The following is a 21324-nucleotide window of genomic DNA, read 5'->3' on the forward strand; positions in this document are numbered from 1 at the left end:
GTCGATCAGGAGCCAACGCACAATGTTGGGCTACTTTTGGGCTATTATTCGGTGGCATTGGGCTACGAACAATTTGAATTTCCGGCCCACCCGCCCCCAGCGGCCGCTCTGACTGCGAGATGGCGCCACAGCGATCACAGGGCCGTCCCGTCAGCGCGGCCTCCTCTCCGCGCCCAGCGCCCGCCTCCCGGCCTCCCGCCCGCCCGCCGCCTCCCGGCCTCCCGCCCGCCCGCCGCCTCCCGGCCTCCCCCCCCCCCCCCCCCCGCCCGCCCGCCGCCTCCCGGCCTCCCGCCCGCCCCCTCCCGGCGCGTCGCAGAGGGTGAGGCGGAGAGATGAACGACAGCCCTGAGCACACGCCATCGCCCCGCAGTGGGGAGAGGCGGCGGCGGCCTCTCCCGCACCCACCGCCATCCCCACCAGGTAACAGCCGCCCTCCCACACAACCAAACCTGCTGCCAGCAGGCACCGCCCTCACGCCGCAGGCACTCGTGTGATTGGTCCAGCGGTGACATTCTCTTCTCTGATTGGCCCCGCGCGGAGTCACTCAGGCGGGTAGCGTTTGGGTGAGAGTGAAGCTCAGCCCTCACCCCCTCACCCTCAGCCCTCACCCTCACCCTCACCCCCTCACCCTCAGCCCTCACCCTCACCCTCACCCCCTCACCCTCAGCCCTCACCCTCACCCTCACCCTCACCCTCACCCTCACCCTCACCCCTCACCCTCACCCTCACCCCCCCCCTCACCCCACCCTCACCCTCACCCTCGCCCTCACCCTCACCCTCACCCTCACCCTCACCCTCACCCTCACCCTCAGCTACACCCTCACCCTCACCCTCACCCTCACCCTCACCCTCAGCCCTCACCCTCAGCCCTCACCCCCTCACCCTCACCCTCAGCCCTCACCCCTCACCCTCACCCTCACCCTCACCCTCACCCTCACCCTCACCCTCACCCTCACCCCCTCACCCTCAGCCCTCACCCCCTCACCCTCAGCCCTCACCCCCTCACCCTCAGCCCCTCACCCCCTCACCCTCACCCTCACCCTCACCCTCAGCCCTCACCCTCACCCTCAGCCCTCACCCCCTCACCCTCACCCTCAGCCCCTCACCCTCACCCTCACCCTCACCCCCTCACCCTCAGCCCCTCACCCTCAGCCCTCACCCTCACCCTCAGCCCTCACCCCCTCACCCTCACCCCTCACCCTCAGCCCTCACCCCTCACCCCCTCACCCTCAGCCCCTCACCCTCACCCTCACCCCCTCACCCCCTCACCCTCAGCCCTCACCCTCACCCTCACCCTCACCCCCTCACCCTCAGCCCTCACCCCCTCACCCCTCACCCTCAGCCCCTCACCCTCACCCTCACCCCTCACCCTCACCCCTCACCCTCACCCTCACCCCCTCACCCTCAGCCCTCACCCTCACCCTCACCCTCACCCTCACCCCCTCACCCTCAGCCCTCACCCTCACCCTCAGCCCTCACCCTCACCCCCTCACCCTCAGCCCTCACCCTCAGCCCTCACCCTCACCCTCACCCCTCACCCTCACCCTCACCCCCTCACCCTCAGCCCTCACCCCCTCACCCTCAGCCCTCACCCCCTCACCCTCAGCCCCTCACCCTCAGCCCCTCACCCCCTCACCCTCAGCCCTCACCCTCACCCTCAGCCCTCACCCCCTCACCCTCAGCCCTCACCCCCTCACCCTCAGCCCTCACCCCCTCACCCTCAGCCCTCACCCCCTCACCCTCAGCCCTCACCCTCACCCTCACCCTCACCCTCAGCCCCTCACCCTCAGCCCTCACCCTCACCCCCTCACCCTCAGCCCTCACCCTCAGCCCCTCACCCCCTCACCCTCACCCTCACCCTCAGCCCCTCACCCTCACCCTCAGCCCCTCACCCTCAGCCCTCACCCCCTCACCCTCAGCCCTCACCCTCAGCCCTCACCCTCACCCCCTCACCCTCAGCCCCTCACCCCCTCACCCTCAGCCCTCACCCCCTCACCCTCAGCCCTCACCCTCACCCTCAGCCCTCACCCTCAGCCCTCACCCTCACCCCCTCACCCTCAGCCCCTCACCCTCAGCCCCTCACCCTCAGCCCTCACCCTCACCCCCTCACCCTCAGCCCCTCACCCTCACCCTCAGCCCCTCACCCTCAGCCCCTCACCCTCACCCCCTCACCCTCAGCCCTCACCCTCAGCCCCTCACCCCCTCACCCTCAGCCCTCACCCTCACCCTCAGCCCCTCACCCCCTCACCCTCAGCCCCTCACCCTCACCCTCAGCCCTCACCCTCACCCTCACCCTCAGCCCCTCACCCTCAGCCCCTCACCCTCAGCCCCTCACCCTCACCCTCAGCCCCTCACCCTCAGCCCCTCACCCCCTCACCCTCAGCCCCTCACCCTCAGCCCTCAGCCCCTCACCCTCAGCCCCTCACCCTCAGCCCTCACCCCCTCACCCTCAGCCCTCACCCTCAGCCCCTCACCCCCTCACCCTCAGCCCCTCACCCTCACCCTCAGCCCCTCACCCTCACCCTCAGCCCCTCACCCCCTCACCCTCAGCCCCTCACCCCCAACCCTCAGCCCCTCACCCCCAACCCTCAGCCCCTCACCCCCTCACCCTCACCCCTCACCCTCAGCCCCTCACCCTCACCCTCACCCCTCACCCTCACCCCCTCACCCTCACCCCCTCACCCTCACCCCTCACCCTCACCCCCTCACCCTCACCCCTCACCCTCACCCCTCACCCTCAGCCCCTCACCCTCACCCTCACCCCCTCACCCTCAGCCCCTCACCCTCACCCTCACCCTCAGCCCCTCACCCCCTCACCCTCAGCCCCTCACACCCTCAGCCCCTCACCCCCTCACCCTCAGCCCCTCAACATCACCCTCACCCTCAGCCCCTCACCCTCAGCCCCTCACCCCCTCACCCTCAGCCCCTCACCCTCAGCCCCTCACCCCCTCACCCTCACCCTCAGCCCCTCAACATCACCCTCAGCCCCTCACCCCCTCACCCTCAGTCCTCACCCCCTCACCCTCAGCCCCTCACCCTCACCCCCTCACCCCCTCACCCTCAGCCCCTCACCCCCTCACCCTCACCCTCAGCCCCTCACCCTCACCCCCTCACCCTCACCCTCAGCCCCTCAACATCACCCTCAGCCCCTCACCCCCTCACCCTCAGCCCCTCACCCCCTCACCCTCACCCTCAGCCCCTCACCCCCTCAGCCCCTCACCCCCTCACCCTCAGCCCCTCAACATCACCCTCACCCTCAGCCCCTCACCCTCAGCCCCTCACCCCCTCACCCTCAGCCCCTCACCCTCAGCCCCTCACCCCCTCACCCTCAGCCCCTCACCCCCTCACCCTCAGCCCCTCACCTCCTCACCCTCAGCCCCTCACCCCCTCACCCTCAGCCCCTCAACATCACCCTCACCCTCAGCCCCTCACCCTCACCCCCTCACCCCCTCACCCTCAGCCCCTCAACATCACCCTCAGCCCCTCACCCCCTCACCCTCACCCCCTCACCCTCAGCCCCTCAACATCACCCTCAGCCCCTCACCCCCTCACCCTCAGCCCCTCACCCCCTCACCCTCACCCTCAGCCCCTCACCCCCTCACCCTCAGCCCCTCACCCCCTCACCCTCAGCCCCTCAACATCACCCTCACCCTCAGCCCCTCACCCTCACCCCCTCACCCCCTCACCCTCACCCTCAGCCCCTCAACATCACCCTCAGCCCCTCACCCCCTCACCCTCAGCCCCTCAGCCCCTCACCCTCAGCCCCTCACCCTCAGCCCCTCACCCCCTCACCCTCAGCCCCTCAACATCACCCTCACCCTCAGCCCCTCACCCTCAGCCCCTCACCCCCTCACCCTCAGCCCCTCACCCTCAGCCCCGCACCCCCTCACCCTCAGCCCCTCACCCTCAGCCCCTCACCCCCTCACCCTCAGCCCCTCACCCTCAGCCCCTCAACATCACCCTCACCCTCAGCCCCTCACCCTCAGCCCCTCACCCCCTCACCCTCAGCCCCTCACCCCCTCACCCTCAGCCCCTCACCCTCAGCCCCTCAACATCACCCTCACCCTCAGCCCCTCAACATCACCCTCACCCTCAGCCCCTCACCCTCAGCCCCTCAACATCACCCTCACCCTCACCCTCAGCCCCTCACCCTCACCCTCAGCCCCTCAACATCACCCTCACCCTCAGCCCCTCAACATCACCCTCACCCTCAGCCCCTCAGCCCCTCACCCTCAGCCCCTCACCCTCAGCCCCTCAACCTCACCCTCAGCCCCTCACCCTCAGCCCCTCACCCTCAGCCCCTCACCCTCAGCCCCTCAACATCACCCTCAGCCCCTCAACCTCAGCCCTCACCCCCTCACCCTCAGCCCCTCACCCTCAGCCCCTCAACATCACCCTCACCCTCAGCCCCTCACCCTCAGCCCCTCACCCTCAGCCCCTCAACATCACCCTCACCCTCAGCCCCTCAACATCACCCTCAGCCCTCGCCCCCTCACCCTCAGCCCCTCACCCTCAGCCCCTCAACATCACCCTCACCCCCTCACCCTCAACCCCTCAACATCACCCTCAGCTCCTCACCCCCTTGACCACTCAACTAACCTTTCTACCCTATATCTACGCCATGACTCGCTCTGCCTTTCCCACCTCCGCAACGTTGCCCGACTCCGCCACTGTCTGACACTGCAGCCGCCGAAACCCTCATAAACGCCTTCATTACATCGAGGCTCAACTATGCCAACTCATTGCTTGTCGGCCTCCCCACTCCCCTCCCTCCACAAGCTGCAGATCATCCAGAACTCTGCAGCCCATGTCCTCTCCCGCACTGGGCTCCATGACCCTATTACCCCCATCCAGGCCTGACTTCACTGGCTTCCTATCGCACAGAGGATACAAGACCCTCCTTTTCGACCGTGCTTTCCATCTCCCACCCTCCCCCATCCCGACCCTCAGCTCGGTTCCCAAACTCTGTCCAGTGCCTTGGGACGTCCTCCCGATGCGAAAGGCGCTATATAAATGTAATTTTTTTGTTGTCTAAAGTCAGCCCCTCGCCTCCAGCTCCTCTCAGAGACTGTCTAAAGTCAGTCCCTCACCCCCAGCCCCTCTTAGTCTGTCTAAAGTGGAGTCCCGAGCACGACTTAGCGTGCCTGCCTCACAAGCCAGAAGACCTGGGTTTGATTCCCGAGCTGGATGAAATCTTAGGTAAGTTTCCTTACTCCACACGCCTCTGTTTACCTTGCAGTAAGTAGGAACCCGGTTCTTGTCAATTGGCAGATTGCTTTCCAAGGGTAATACTCCCTTTTTAAAAAATATATCTAAAGTCAGTCCCACAGCACCCCAGCTCTTCTCAGCAGAGCATCTCTAAACTCAGCTCCACACCACATCAGCTCCTATTAGAAAATCTCCATTTGATATTAAAAATACACTGATGTTGTCATTGCTTTTTTGCAGCAATGGAGCTGCAGCAGTGTGAGAGACTTTCTCAACTGGTGGAGGATCTCACGACCTCAGGAGAGCCAACGCTCAACTCAGAAAAAATGAAGGAACTCAAGAAAGTTTGCAAGTATGCACTGACGCAATAAATAAATTCTGTATACTTAACCAAGAGTAAAGAACCTGTTAATAAAACAAGTAATTTGTTTGACCTTTAGCTGCACTGTGTAACAAAGAAAGTAACATTATTAAAATACTGTACTAATGGAATATTTTTTGGAAAAAGTGTTCATTTTAATTTTTAATCTCCTTAACAGTATCCCCTTGTGGTTAAGGCTGCTCATTGCATTTCTAGAATACAGATCTCAATATTCCTCAATGATTTATACGTTAAAGTTAAAAGCTGCTGTATTACATTTTAAAATAGGACATTTTTGAGAAATAATGATAGAATCCTATCCATCTTGCTAGCAAAGTAAATGCTGAGTATTTACGTGCTCCCGATGTAAATACTGGGATGTAAATATATGAATGTAATTTTGTTGTGGAGTAAACCACAACACAGAAACACTGTGTTATGTGTATGTGGCCACCGGGTGTACTGGAGAACAGAATGCAAATAAATGTGTTTAAACCCAGACCATTATTAAAAGGAAAATCATTTCACAGGTCATCCGAAGATTATATCAAGCAAGTGTACCATTTACTCATGACGCAGCTGAACAAAGACCATGCAGAGATCCGGCTATCTGCATTTCAAATAGTGAACAAACTCTTTGCGCGTTCACATCAGTTTCGGACGCTGCTTGTTTCGGACTTTCAGGAGTTTTTGGAATTGACGGTGGAAACGGATTATGACCAGCCTCTGCCACCGCCAAAAGAGGTCGCTCAGAAACTGAAGCGGTTAGCCATTAAATCCGTGCAGGAATGGCAAGAGAAATATGGTGATGCTTACAAGAAACTCTCCCTGGGTTATCATTTCCTAAAGCACATCAAACAGGTAAATTTGTTTTGTTAAATATTGCCCTACTATATCCTTGATTAGTTAGGGCTATTTAAAAAAAAATTGCTACATACAAAAGTACTCAGAGGTTACATATTCTGAGTTTTCTGTTTTAATATTAAAATACAGGTTAATAATAATTTTACCTAGAAGATAAACACAATCACACCACTGTGAAGCACATTGAGATGTCTTCACAACGTGAAAAGGTGCTGTATAAAATGCAAGGATTATTATTCATTAATTTTGTTTTATATTTTATCAGTAATCCTCGTATTTGATATAATGCTTTTTATGTCATTAAGATGTCTCAAAGCACTTCAGAGTTTTAGTGTAAAGTGTAGAGACTGTATTTTATAGGTGAACAAGGCAGCCAATTTGCACACAGCAATGTCCTACAAATTCATGAAGTGAATGACCAATTTGTTCAGGACGGATTGTTGGCCAAGGCACTGGGGCCTTATCTTTTCAAATAGTGCCATGGGATATTTAACGTCCATCTGAACAAGCAGATGGGGCCTCAGTTTAATGTCTCATCCAAAGGACGGCACCACCATGACATTCTCCACGTCTTCCCCTCTGATAATTTTGCCAATTATCTTAAATCTGTGTCTTCTCATTACCGATCTACTCACCAGAGGAAACTGTTTCTACTTATTTATTGTAATTATTGCAATACATTTTATTTTGCTCCCATTCTCAGGTTGATTTTCAAGATATTCGAGCTAGAACTCAGGCTGAGAGGAAGCGAGAGGAGGAGAGACAGAGAAGATTGGAGAATATTAATAAAGTGAAAGTGAAGAGAGTCGAAGAAGAAATGGCAGGTATTTTTAGTTTGTTTTTGACATAGCTGTGTTTTTATTTAATGGAATTATCTTCATGTGAGCTGCCTATCTTAATTCCACTCTTCTGGACAGTAAATAATTTAATAATAAGCCTTGCAAAAAGTATAGTGACTTTTTTTGTAGGAAAATACAATTTAAATGTTGCATATTATTGACAGTAGCGAGAACCAGAGGTGTATTTTAGGCTCTCTTCTTCGGAAGAGATAATAATATTAATTCCTGAACTTGATATAGCGCCATATCACGTCTTCAAGATGTCTCAAAGAGCTTACAGGATATGCTATGGAATGATTATTTTGTGGGTGAAATGCAACAGCCAGTTTGCGCACAGCAATGTCCCACAAATAACCAAGGCGTGAGTGACCAATTTTATTTGGGATAAAGTGTTCATAGCTATAGACCACTTTAGGTCTCCTGTGGTAACGTACCTATGGCCCTCTCCCCCTCCTCCTCCCTTGGCATCCAATTCCATCCCTGTAAAGCACTCAGAGATGAGACGTTAGCCTACGAAAAGAACACTATATAGTTGTTGTTGGCATATAATTTAAAGCCCTTTTTTCTGTACATGGGGCTACAGCTGTTTTTCTTGTCTTATTTTTATCTTTTTGTTTCGGAACAGAGATGACTGAGGAAATGCAGAATTGTCTGACAGAGCTGGAGGCCTGTTTCCATTTTCTGATGCCACATCTCGATGAGTTCACCATTAATGGGAATGACTGTCTGCTTGAACAGGAAGTAACTGATGAAACAGATCAGTCAAACTGTATCGCCAGCGGACAGCAAGGTGTCCATCCACATTGCATGGATCTGTTTGATGATGAGCAGCCATGCAGCAGTAAGGACTTTCCACCACTGCCTTCAGTGAAAATAACTCCGGAAAATCAGGCCTTGGGTGAAAAGACAGAGAGCCCACAACAGGATGGAAGCAGTGAAAGTGAAGAATTTGAATCAACAACAACAACAACAACAAGATTCCATTTATAAAGCGCCTTTCACGTCAGGAGGACGTCCCAAGGGGCTGCACAGTTGGGTCATGACCCGAGCAGGGGGGAAATGGTCAGGGTGAGGGGAGGGAAGGGAGGGAGCGAGGAGGGGGGAAATGGTCAGGGTGAGGGGAGGGAAGGGAGGGAGCGAGGAGGGGGAAGAGAGTCGAGAGGGGAGCTGAAGGCTCGGTCAAAGAGAAAGGTTTTGAGACCGGCCTTGAAGGAGGAAAGGGAGGAAGCGGCGAAGGCACTGGGGGATGGAGTTCCAGAGCCTGGGGGCTGAGAGGCTGAAGGCCCGACCACCGATGGTAGGGCGGTTGGGGCGGGGGACGTGGAGCAGACCGGAGCCAGAGGAACGGAGGGTACGGGCAGGTAGGTAGGGGGATAGTAGGTTGGAGAGGTAGGAGGGAGCAAGGCCGTGAATGGCCTTGTAGGTGAGGATGAGGATCTTGAAATCAATCCTCTGGGGGATGGGGAGCCAGTGGAGGCGAGCGAGGGTGGGTGTGGTGTGGTCGCGGTGTCTGGTGCGGGACAGTACACGAGCTGCAGAGTTCTGAATGACCTGCAGTGTGGAGGGAGGTGGCGGGAAGGCCGGCGAGGAGAGAGTTCCCATAGTCCAGCCTTGAGGTGACAAAGGCGTGAACCAGAGTTTCAGCAGCGTGAGGGGTGAGGTAATGCCGTAGTCTGGCGATGTTCCGTAGGTGATGGAAGGCGGTGCCAGTTGTGCGGATGTGAGGGAGAAAGGACAGCTCAGGGTCGAGGGGAACCCCGAGGTTCCTGACTGGCTTTGCGAGGTGGAGAGTGCAGCCTTGGATGCTGATGGTGTCAGCGCCTGAGGTGCGGAGGCGCTGACGTGAGCCAATCAGGAGGGCCTCGGTTTTTCGCACGTTGAGCTGAAGAAAGTTGTCTCTCGTCCAGGACTCGATGTCGGACAGGCAGCTGTCAGGACATCGGGGGTCGTGGAGTTGAGAGTAGAGGAGGAAAGGTAGAGTTGGGTGTCATCCGCATACATGTGGAAGTTAACTCCATGTCTGCGGATGATGTCACCAAGGGGGAGCATATAGAGGGTGAAGAGGAGGGGACCAAGGACAGAGCCCTGAGGGACACCACATGAGACAGTACGGGGGGTGGAGGAGAAGCCATTCGTCGAGAATTCGTCAGATGAAGAAAATGAAGAAACCTTTATTAGAAATCATGGCCTTGTATCCCACAAATATTTTCTCAACCTAGAAATTGACACAGGTATATATGGATTAAATAGATATTAGGTCTTTAATACAGTCGGTTTTCTGCACAAATTGGAACTGGCCCAATGTGGATAAACAAACAAACAGTGAATAATTGGACAAGGTACAAATTATCTACAGAGCTACCCAAAAAATTCTTCCTTTGGGAGCTTTACAATCTCTATAATATTGCACCATGCCAGCCCTTCTTTCTCTCTGACTCCTCTACATTACAATAATAATCCTTGTCACGTCTTCGAGAAGACTTAAAGTGCACCACAGAATAAACTATAAAGCGAATTGACTATATTTTGTGGGTGAAACTCGGCAGCCAGTTGCGCACAACAGTGACCTATTTATTGTGATTTTGAAGGAATTATTACCCCCAGAAAAGTGATCTTCCAATCGACTAATGACTGGCTTCCTGCTTACTGCTAGGTAAACAGAGGTGTGCAAAGTAAGGAAACTTACCTTAAGGTTTCGCCCTGCCAGGAATCGAACCCAGGTTTCTCGCTTGTGAGGCGAGTACTCTAACCACTGAGTATAGAACTCCACATTGTCACAGAAACTGTCCTGTGGATGAAATTTAAACCCTCATTCCATCTGTCTAATCAGATGGATGTTGAAGATCCCATGACAAGAGAAATTTGAAAAGAGAAAGGAGTTTCTCCTGGTGTTCTGGTCAACATTTATCTAGATTAATTGATCATTAGGATATGGAGTCTTGCGGCTTAGTGGTTAGAGCATTCGCTTTGCAAACGAGAGGACCTGAGTTCGATTCCCGAGCAGTGCAAACCGTTGAGCAAGTTTCCTTACTCCGCACTCCTCCGTTTGCCTAGCAGCAGGTAGGAATCCGGTTGTTAGTCAGTTGGCAGATCACTTTTCCGGGGGTAATAAACTCTTCCAAAAATGCTATTATAGATCAAAGACCTAAAGTTTTGCCCACAAAATATACAGTCAATTCACTTTATTCTGTGAAACCCTTTGAAATATCTTGAAAAAAGTGATAAGGCGCTATAATCAAATGCAAGGATTATTATTAGAGGCCGCAGGCATCAACATAATTTTTTAAAAAGAAATCCACATAATATAAAAACCATATATAATGTTGTACACAAATATCACAAAGATTAATTATCCACTTTGACTTAAGCTTTGGTTCATATAATAATTATTAACGGCTTGAGCTTTGCTCTCCTGGTTCAACATGTCATCTGAACCTTGTGATTAGATTGTAATCTCATGTTCACTCCCAGGTACCTATTATTCTCTAACATGATGACTTCTTCTGTAAGATTTGGCTGCATCTATTGATCCCTTGCTCTCATAGCTTTTAAATTATGGCCACCTTTCAACAGTTGTAAGAGACATTTTACAACCCACTCTGAGGGCAAGTCTGCTTGTAGTGCTTCTAACAACATCAGATAAATATAATCTGCTAGTACCGGTCTTCCCATCCCCATTTCTAAACTGTTATATCAGCTAACTTGATGCTGACACTTGTGCTGAGATACTAATAAATTACCTCTTGAAAATTCCCATGTTTTGTGCTTGAAGATTTTCCTGTTGGTTTGAGTGCCAGAATTGCAAGCTATAAGAATTAATTTTAGTAGTAGTATTGGGCAAGGAGGACTAAATACTAATTTTTGTTATCAGTTTATAAAGTTAGTTCATAAAGTAGTGACTTTCTTGTGTTGTAGGAAGTTTATAGCACAGATATAATGAGCTGAACAGGTTCCTCTGTGTTATAGGTTTTCTGTGACGTTATGATGGAATTGTAACCTTTTGAACCACATCCGAACTCCAAAGATTCGAAACAAAAACTTGATGTGAAATAGTCATCTATGCACCAATGTCTAAGTAAATTGGTTTAGTTATGTTTTAAAGTTACACATTAAAGCATTTCTAAGATGTAATGTCAGTTTCCATCTTTGGCTACTAGGCTTGAAGGTCCGTGAGGATGAAGACAACACTGCTGTGGTCAGCAACATAAAGGACTTTGAAAGACTAGTAACTAAAAAGTACCTACCGACTGTCAAGTACTGGATCCAGGTATGAATTTAACAAAACTGCTGTTAGAGGAGTACATAAAGAAAACAAGATTAGAAACAAGAATGTGCAGTTTTAAATGCATAAATCATTCATCTTTTCATGGGAACGGTTTAACAGATTGATTAGGAATGAGGTTAAATACAGATTGAGGTTCTATTTGTGGAATAAACAGTTTCAGGAATCTTTATGATAGGGTTGAATGAATCAGAATTTGCATTCGACGGGTTTAATTCAGTTGAATATGTTCTTGAGCTACAATATTCCAAAGATACTCCAAGACAGAGCTGTTGTACGTAGGCTCAAAAAATGTTTTTACTGTAAATTTAGAATTGTTTAAAATATATAAAAGCATCTTCTCTTGAAATGCCTGCTTTCTGATTCAGAATTGCCATTTTCATGTGGTTTCTATGATGAGGCATTGAGATGGCATCGGACTAATTGGAAGGCAATGTGGTATGTGACATCAATGTAGAAGAGTCTATAAAATATCTGGGGATCTTATAGAGGTATAAATTAGAATGAGAAAATAAAGATAGAATAATACTTTAAGGTACGCCAAGGCAGCAGAACAAGATGGCACAGGTTCAGGGTACAAAGGGCAATTTCAGGACAGGCACCAGGAAATGTTTAGCCTTGCTCAGCTGGTAGTACTATCGCCTCTTAAGCCAGAGGAATGTTGGTTCAAGCCCCAAGTAGGGACTCGCAGCGTAGGCTGACATCTGGCACTCCAGTGCAGTGCTGCATTGTTGGAGGTGCCATCTTACTGATGAGACATTAAACTGAGGTCCTGTCTGCCTGTTCAGGTCGAGGTTAACCATCTCATAGCACCTTTCAAAAAGAGATGGAAGTTTCTCTGTGGTAAATTTTTTAAAAGTATGTAGCGTCTTATCCAGAATATTTATTTGAACTTTTGTAGAGGCCTCTAGTGACAGAAAACATCTGTTAACACTGATTTAATTGTGTATACTGGCCTATTGTAGACCAATTTATAAAAAAAAGTTAATAATTTGGTCACTCAATCCACTGCTGCACGCAATTGGCTGCTGCGTTTCACCCACAAAAATACAGTCAAGTCACTTTACAGTATATTCTGTGAAGTGCTTTAAGACGTCTCGAAGATGTTTTGTTTTCATACCACATTTTTAAAATAGATTTTCAGGTTTAATAAACTTTATTACAATGGCAATGGATTTTTTTCATTTTGATGCAAATAAATATCTATTTTCTATTGCAGAAACAATGGTAAATAGCTTTCTTCTTTAATGATGAGTTTATGCTACCTCCCCAGTGAACATTTGGGTTAGAGTGAGTCCTCAGGTTTTCAGAGGTAAAGTGCAAGGTTCTTCTATGAGCAGCCTGGTGTTTTCTTCCCCTTCCATGAGTGCTCCTATTTAGAATCAAGATTTAAAATGAATTGACTACTGGATTGATCAGCTTCCGTCATCATTTAGTGATCAGCCCTCATGATCAGAATCGAGTTGTATAATATTAAGTTTTGGGGATCTACATGGAGAAGGTTGACGCAAAACTGAAAAGGGTACTTTCAATATTGAATTTCAAAGAACTTGCCATATGGCCCCAAATCAGAGGATTTGTGACTCCCACCAGTAGTTAGTTCTGTTTATTTTTCATGTCACTTAATAACTTTTAGTTTTATGGTAATCTGTTTTGTCAAGTCCCCTAACCAACAATCTTGTTTATTTGGCCTATTAATATAGAGTTTTGTGGAGTAAATTCAATATTTTATTTGTGTGTATAGATCTATTAGCCCTGATTATATTTTGCTAAAACTTAAAAGGATACAGGGTTGTCCCTAAAGAATCCAGTATACTTTGAAGTGGCTTCCTTGTAAGATTGTAAATTAAGTATTATTATTGCTTCCAGTTTCAGAATTATAAAATGTCAGTTCCATATCTGATTTGTGTTTTGACTTGATCACCAAATGCTGTGGTGTTTATATAGGGCTTACTGTGCTTGTGGATTTAATAGTAATATTAATAATCCTTGCATTTATATCAAGTCATTGTGAAACCGGTAGCCAATTGCACACAGCAGTATCCCCCATGGAGTGAGTGACCACATTTTTTTTTGGATTTTTTTTTTGAAGGGATTATTACCTGAATTGACTAACAACTGGGTTCCTACTTACTGCTGAGTAAATAAAAGCATGTGGAGTAAGGAAACTTGCCTAAGGTTTCTCCCTGCTGAGGATCAAACCTGGGTCCTCTGGCTTGTGAGGCGAGTTCTTTAACCAACACGCTACAGAACTCCACACTTACTACAGGATAGTATCATGCAGTTGTTATTGAAAACCAAAGCAGGCTACAAAAAAGAACAGATTTAAAAAAAAACAGACATGAGAAACTCAAAGTAAAAGTGCTAACATCTTGGATAAATTTTCAAATATAGGGAGTAAAGAGAGGACGAAATAAAGTACGGATCCACTTAAACATAATCATCGGCAGCTGGGGTTGGGGGAACAATGAAATTATTGTTTTGAAATTATTAAAAACTTCACATCCATCTTTATTGAGATCAAGGACAGGCAAGTACCCAAGTCAGGAATTGAAAAGAAATTGCAAAATAGTATGCAAATAATGACTGATATGGTTATTAACAGGTTAGGTGCTTTTAAAATAGACAAAGTACACACAAGATGCACATGTCTTAATGCTGACGTGTATATTTGAGAGTGACCTTTCTCTGGGGACTGCAGATTGTATTTTACTCCCAGATAAATATTTCTCCAAAAGAGCTGATTGAACCACAGTAAAGGATAGCTCCTCTCCATTCACTACAACAGAAGACGGGTTTAGCCTTTGAGACTGTGTCTATTCACCATTTTCAAGTACAGTGGAAGCATCAGTCCATTATATAGTTCTGTATAAATGTGTGGCTTTGCTACAGTTAATGCTTCTCCTATTGTGTAAAAGCAGATATACACTGAGATGGAATGTAGAAGGACTTTATAGTCAGGACTTCAAAGTTTGTCGTCATCACTTAGTAATCGTGANTTTTTTATAACAAATTCTAATTTCAGTAATTAATTTCCGGATCGCATTGTATTTACTTGTTATTAAAATAGAGCTTTCAGAAGACTTGGACGTCATCCAGGCTTAGTCGGAAGCATTCCCGCCTCGGAGTCAGAGTTTTAAGTCCTGTGTTGAACTTTGAGCTCAAATAGACAAGGCTGACATTCCAATGCGGTGCTGGGTGTGGGCTCCATTGTTGGGAGTGCTGTTCTTTAGATGAGTATTTAACCCCAGGCTCTGCGTCCCTATAAAGATCCCATGGCACTATTTGAGAAGGGAGTTTCTCCCGGTTGCTTAGTCAACAATCTCTCATATAAAATTTGTAATTTACTTCTTTGGCTGTCTGTAGCATATTGCTGTACGCAGATTTGCTGGCATATTCGTCTATAAAATACCCAGTCAACCCACTTTACAGTATATCCTATGAAGCATGTTTGACGTCTTGACGACTTTTGAGGTGCTTTATCAAATGCAAGGATAATATTATTATTAATTCTTAATTTTGCATCAGATATTCACCAAGGCTGGTGTTCACGATGTTCGCTTGAAGCAAGCTATTGATTTAAAAAATGCAATGGAGACAGCAGTGAAGAAGCACGAGGAGATGAACATCAGTTACAAGAATAGGAATAGAAAAGTGGTGAGTAACTCTACATCCATGAGTTACTCACTTTTTCATCTTAAAATGTAAGACTTGACGGAATTGTTAATAAAATCCACAGTCACTGCACTTTGCAGGAACTCCTGTGAAGTGTTTTGAGGAGTCTTCCCGACATGAATGGTGTTGTATCAAATGCAAGGATTATTATGCAAGTATAAGCACTGTGAGATGCTGAACTGTGAAAGGTGCCATATAAATGCAAGTTGTTGTTAACAAATTGTTAAATTATGGTCTTTAATTGAAAGTTGTTTACTTGTTTTTTTTAAAAGAAAGACTTCTAACTTCACACTTGGGCAGAGTTTTAAGGAGTTTCCACAACTCTGTCTTAAATTTTAATTTTGTGCTTCATATTGTATAGAATATTATTGTAAAGCAAGTTGAGTTTGTATTTGTGGGCAAAGTGTAGCAGCCAATTGCACGCAGCAGTATCCCACAAACAGTCGTAAATTGAGTGACCACTTTTTTTTGAGCGATTATTGCCCCCGGGAAGCGATCCGCCTATTGACTAACAACTCAGTTCCTCCTCACTGCAAGTGTTAGTTCAGTTTGACAGATTGAATGCTATGGAATATCTTAGTTCTGTGTTTGCAGTGAAAAATGAGGGGGGAAAAAAATAATTCTTGCAACTCTGGTGAAATGAGAGCCCAAGGTCCTCCACTAGGGGGAGTTTGTGTTGTGTGTCAGGGCAAGATGCAGCCATCTAGAGGAGAACTGGCAAGAAATATTTCCTGCAAGATTTAGTGCTGTGTTTTTTGTTGAGCCCAAACTGTTTTGCAATGTGCAGCAGGTCAATAAACTTCTGAAGGAGAAAGGTAGGTTACGGTTAAGGCCGGACCCTTCATGCAATGTGAACTGGTGGGCTGGAGGTACCCCTATATAGGTTAGAAGGTACAACAACCATTTTATACATATATATATACACACACCTTTCACATTGAGGATGTCTCAAAGCACATAATCCTTGTATTTGATAAAGCGTCTTATCACGTTGTTGAGATGTCTCAAAGTGCTTCACAGAATATATTGTACAGTGGTGGCAAGAGGTGGTGACTCTGGTGAGTTTGGTGAGAAATGTTGGTGTTTGCCAGGGTAGAAGTGTTTCTCCCCCACCCCTCCCCACTCCTGAGTGGCCACCCACTTTTTGTTAAAGAAAGCACTAATAATTTTTTTCTTTCTAACAATCTAATATGTGTTCTTTCTTCATGTTTAGTCTTTATCAATAAAGTGAAAATTTGTAGGTTGGCAGTAAAATAGATCTCAATAGCACCAATCAACCCCCCGCAATTTTCTATTGGCCCTGCTAATAATAATAATAATAATAATCCTTGCATTTGATATAGCGCTTTTTCATGTTTTCTAGACGTCTCAAAGCGCTTCACAGAATATACTGTAAAGTGAATTCACTGTATATTTGTGGGCAAAACGTGGCAGCCAATTGTCCCACAAACAGTCTTTCGTTGAAAATGACCATGTTTTTTGTTTTGGAGGGATTCTAGGCGTGTGGAGTAAGGAAACTTGCCCAAGGTTTCACCCTGCCTGGAATTGAATCCAGGTATCTCGCTTGCAAGGCAAGTTCTCTAACCACTGAGCTACAGGACTCCATGAGTGAGAACATAAGAACATTTGCTAGGCGAAAAAAGACCAAGGTCCATCTAATTCGCCTTCCACCATCCTGGCAGTCGCTTGACATGTCGTGTCCCAAACTATGTACTGTATCCCGAGATATTAATTTCAATCCCGAGATATTATTTTCTCAGAATATATTATGCACTGGCACAGGCTGGTTAGGCCAAATGGCATGTTTCAATGCTGTAAAAGTATGGAATTGTAAATGTAGTTATGGTCTGAGCCTTCAAGCCACTTAAATGCAAAATCTATTGCAAGTATTTTATTTTAAAATTTCCCACTTTTTTTTTAAAAAATACTCTTACCCTTCTCCGGGCTCCATTCTCCAAGGTATAATGTAACCGAGGGTCAGGGAGGCGATTGGTTTTCAGATCCAATGCTGCTCTGTAATCAGCTATGGAAAGGTTCCCCCGCTGAAGTTGGTTACTTGCTGAGGCACAGCCGCAGGTATGATCCACTAGATTCCACTCTCCATGCCACTTTAGTGTACCACTGTACCAGTACATTGAAGATTCGACACTTTGAATAGTGCTTAAGTGGAGAACAACATACAAATATAGAGCCGCATTCAAATAAAAGAACATTTTGGAGTGTTTAACAATGGGAGTGGTGCTGGATATAAATGGAAGGAACTTAGAGGTGGCCAAAGGTGTGATGGAAGAGAGAGTATTTTTCTTTAGGAGATTTTTGAAAACTGGTAGAGGTGCTGTAGAAAGACTTAAGAGATTTTTGGATGAGTATTCGGGAGGTGATGGTCAAAGGCTCAGCTTTCTGATGACAAAATGAGGGGAATGGAGCGTAAGCAGGAAAAAAATCTTGACTCCGGTTTAGGATGTAGAGATAGACAATCACTCGGGATTCATTGCTGTAGCTGTACAATAAGCTCGGTGATCATTCTCGCGATTCCATTCACTGGTAAATTCTCCATCATCAAAACCTTGACTGTGGGAAGGGTTGAGCTGAGGTCTGATGCTTCTCAAAAGCTGAGGGTAAATCAGGGAGCCCTGATTGAGCTATTTCATATACCGTACCCAAATGGGAATTTCCGGCCTGAGACCTGAAATTCCACCGACTCTTAGTCTGTCAAACCATTTTGTCTTGATGTTCAAGGTTGCCAAGAAGGTCTTAAATTCAGTCTTAATTTGGAAGCTAGATTTTCAAGATTCTAAATTAAGACTATTTAAGAATTTTCCACGATTCTGCACCATCCTAAATTTTAAGATCAAATGATTAAGATGGGATGGAATTTCTGACCTCTTAGCCATGAGTTCAATTGGAGATCGTCCACATCGACTTTTCTAAACTATAACTAATTTCACACTATCCCAGTGGATTTCCAAAATGTTATATTCATAATATTTAAAATTTACAAAATTTTGTAAAATTTACAGCACAGAATTTGATAAGGTGCTATTATAATTATGCAAGGATTATTATAATTATTGTCTACAGAAATAGCCACAACACTTGACAGTAATTACCTTTGAAGTATTTTCGATGTCATAAGCCACCATAAAAATGTGATCTTTGTACGAAAGTAGACTGATTTCAGAATGTCCACTGGTTGCTCCAGTACTGATTTTTGCTTTCCATTGACAACAGCATGTTCAACATTTTGAAAACGTTTGAAAATCAATTTAAAGCTTTATTTTAAATAAAAACTTCCATTCAAAATAAATCTTGGGCTGTTAACACTGGTTATCAATAAGACGTGTATATGTGCATTGTATTGTGAATAAGGATAAAGTGGTGGTCAAAGGAGACTGTTGTAAACACCCTGAGCTCAGTTTTATCTTATCTCTGAATGTTTTATTCTTGATATGCAAAGAGAGGCAGACAGTGCCCCAAAATGCCCAAAAATGTAAGAACAAAGGATACAGTGAAACTAATCCAAAACAGTAAAAGCTGAATAAATAATAACAGATAAAATTTGCTCATTCACTACATTGTCCTCTTGTGGGACATTGCCGTGTGCAAATTTGCTGCTGTGCTCACCCACAAAAATCCAGTCACTACTGTACAGTAAATCCTGTGAAACACCGTGAGACATCCTCCTGAACCGAAAGGTATCAAATGATGTAGTGGATTATTATTATTATAAATATTATTGAAGGATTATTATTAAAATTGTTAAACTTATCTGAATATTAGTGCACCAAGATGCCTTTTATCAATCAGGTTTGCCTTGTCAGCACAGTCCCCAGTGTGTTCTGATGCATCCACATACTTTTTGTTCGTTGTTGGCTAATGATTTGACAATCAGCGACCGCTCGATCACATTGAACCGTAAGCTGAAATCACACTTGATTGGAACAACAATGTTGATTCATTCTAGTTTAAAAAATCTTTGCAATAACCTTTTAAAATATTGTGCACTTTTTTATTGTACAGTTAGTGGCTTGGGGACAGATTCACCTGACTTGCCGGAGTGCAATAATTTGCAGGACCTTCCAGAAAGGGTATTAGCATATAAATAGCAGATGCAATGACGACTATCACAGCTGAGTACATTTAATTTTTAGTTTATAAGATAGAATGGGTTTTTCTAGAGTGGACTGTCAGCACAGTTTTTGGAGTTACAAAGAGGAAGAGGGCGAGAGTGAGAATAATGAGTTGGCAGCCATGCTGAAGACCAGATACATCACCTTTGCCGGAGAGTTTCAGCCAGTAAATCACAAGTGCCAAGCACCAATGCCTGATGGAACACTTTGCCAACGCCAGGATCGGCTCAAGGTCTATAACTGTTGTTTTAAGATCACCAGTAGCAGTAAGCTATGTTTTTTTAAAAAATTTGCAACAGGTACACTTACCTTGGAAGCAAGAGGACCTGGGTTCGATTCTTGGCGGGGCAAAACATGTGTCAGGTTTCCTTACTCCTCAAGTCTGTTTACCCAGCAGTAAGTAGGAATCTGGTTGTTAGTTGATTGGCAGATTTCATTCTGGGGGTAATAATCCCCCCCCCACCNAAAAAAATGGCAAGTTTTATAAAGTTAGGTAAGTTTCCTTAATCCACAAACTTGTTTACATAGCAGTAAATAGGAACCCGGTTGCTAGTCGATTGGCTTTTTCAGAGATGGTAATGGCTTCAAAAAAATAAACTAATAAATAATAATAATAATTTGGTCACTCAATCCACGACTGTTTGTGGGACACTGCTGTGCACAATTGGCTGCTGTATTTTGCCCACAAACTATACAGTCAATTCACTTTACAGTATATTCTGTGAAGCTCTTTGAAATGTCTCAAAGACCTGATAAGGCGCTATATCAAATTCAAGGATTATTATACATTATTACATCTGATAAAGCAAACACATTAGATTTTGATGAGACTTCTGACTATTCACAACTGTTGCGCTCATCTCAGTGAATTAAAGATGAATCTTAAAATATAAACTTACTTGAAGAAAAATTACCAAAGTAATTATTCTAATGGATGCAGACATGTTTGTATTAGATTTAAGACTGCAAAGTATGAAACCCTGACAAATGTACTATTAACTCACATCTGTTGTGTGCAAACATAGTCTTTACTTGACAGCAATCCAGTGTGAAGCCCTTTGAGACTTTTGATGTTAATGGGCACTTTGTTAAAAGCNAAAAATGCAATCTGTCCTTGTTTGGGATCCACAAAATGCCAACCTGGTGAGGCACGGTTTGACTGTATGTGTGTACAAAGTGCACATCTTCTGGTTCCTACGTTAAAAGAAAAAGTGGCCAACTTCTGGATCTTACGGTCACCACCATATTACATCCTGTTTGACTTGATGTAAACGGTGACCTGATGTCCTCAAAGATGGCCCTTTTTTTATGAGCTGAACCTAAAATGACCGACTTCCGAGTCGTTAGGTTGCTAGTGACATCACTTCCCGCTTTACACATGCACAGCACATCAGGAAGTGACATTGACGGGCAAGGTTTGTGTGAAAAGCCAGCCAGTGAATTGGAAACAAATGGTCTGGCTGTGTGAATGCACAGAGAACTGGGTCAACAGTGCAATCGTAATTTTAAGCAAATTCACGCAATAATGAACTGTGTTTATAACAGGGCCAAAGTATATTATAACTGATGGTGAACTTCACTACAGGAACAAAGCATTGTGAAAGAATGCATTCTCGCATCAACTTTTGCAATCATGATATTAACATATGAAACTACTTGGCTTTCAGTATTAGCTGAAGTAGAAAAGTATCATTTAAAATAGCAAATATGGCCAGGTGTCTGTCGCATTCAGTAATTTGTATGGCAACATGTAACACATTTGGGAGAGATCAGCTTTTAAATAGATCTGCAATTACTATAACACAGAATAATCTTCTACATCTGAAACCAAGACCTCCTTCAGTAAGAGTCTTTTGGGAATATGCTTGGTATGATTACTGTCCCATCAATTTTCATGAGTGATTTTTAAACAACAAAATGCACTGAATGACAGATCGCATTGCTGTATATGTGAGTCGTTGATGG

At 46.4% G+C, this 21324-nt stretch overlaps 1 protein-coding gene across 1 annotated transcript; it reads left to right on the forward strand.

The window, feature by feature from the left end:
- Nucleotides 1–309: 309 nt before the first annotated feature.
- On the forward strand, nt 310–19658 carry LOC103174467 (UV-stimulated scaffold protein A-like; the record flags this gene model as incomplete). The annotated part of the gene is made up of 10 exons (XM_042346589.1): nt 310–420; nt 5449–5560; nt 6100–6430; nt 7137–7257; nt 7898–8259; nt 9383–9503; nt 11430–11539; nt 15083–15211; nt 19250–19323; nt 19405–19658. Coding segments are annotated over exons 1-10 (1702 nt in total), but the record flags the coding sequence as incomplete, so codon positions are not given.
- Nucleotides 19659–21324: the final 1666 nt, after the last annotated feature.

This window comes from Callorhinchus milii, unplaced genomic scaffold (genome assembly GCF_018977255.1).
Source record: "Callorhinchus milii isolate IMCB2004 unplaced genomic scaffold, IMCB_Cmil_1.0 Scaffold1060, whole genome shotgun sequence".
NCBI lineage: Eukaryota > Metazoa > Chordata > Chondrichthyes > Chimaeriformes > Callorhinchidae > Callorhinchus > Callorhinchus milii.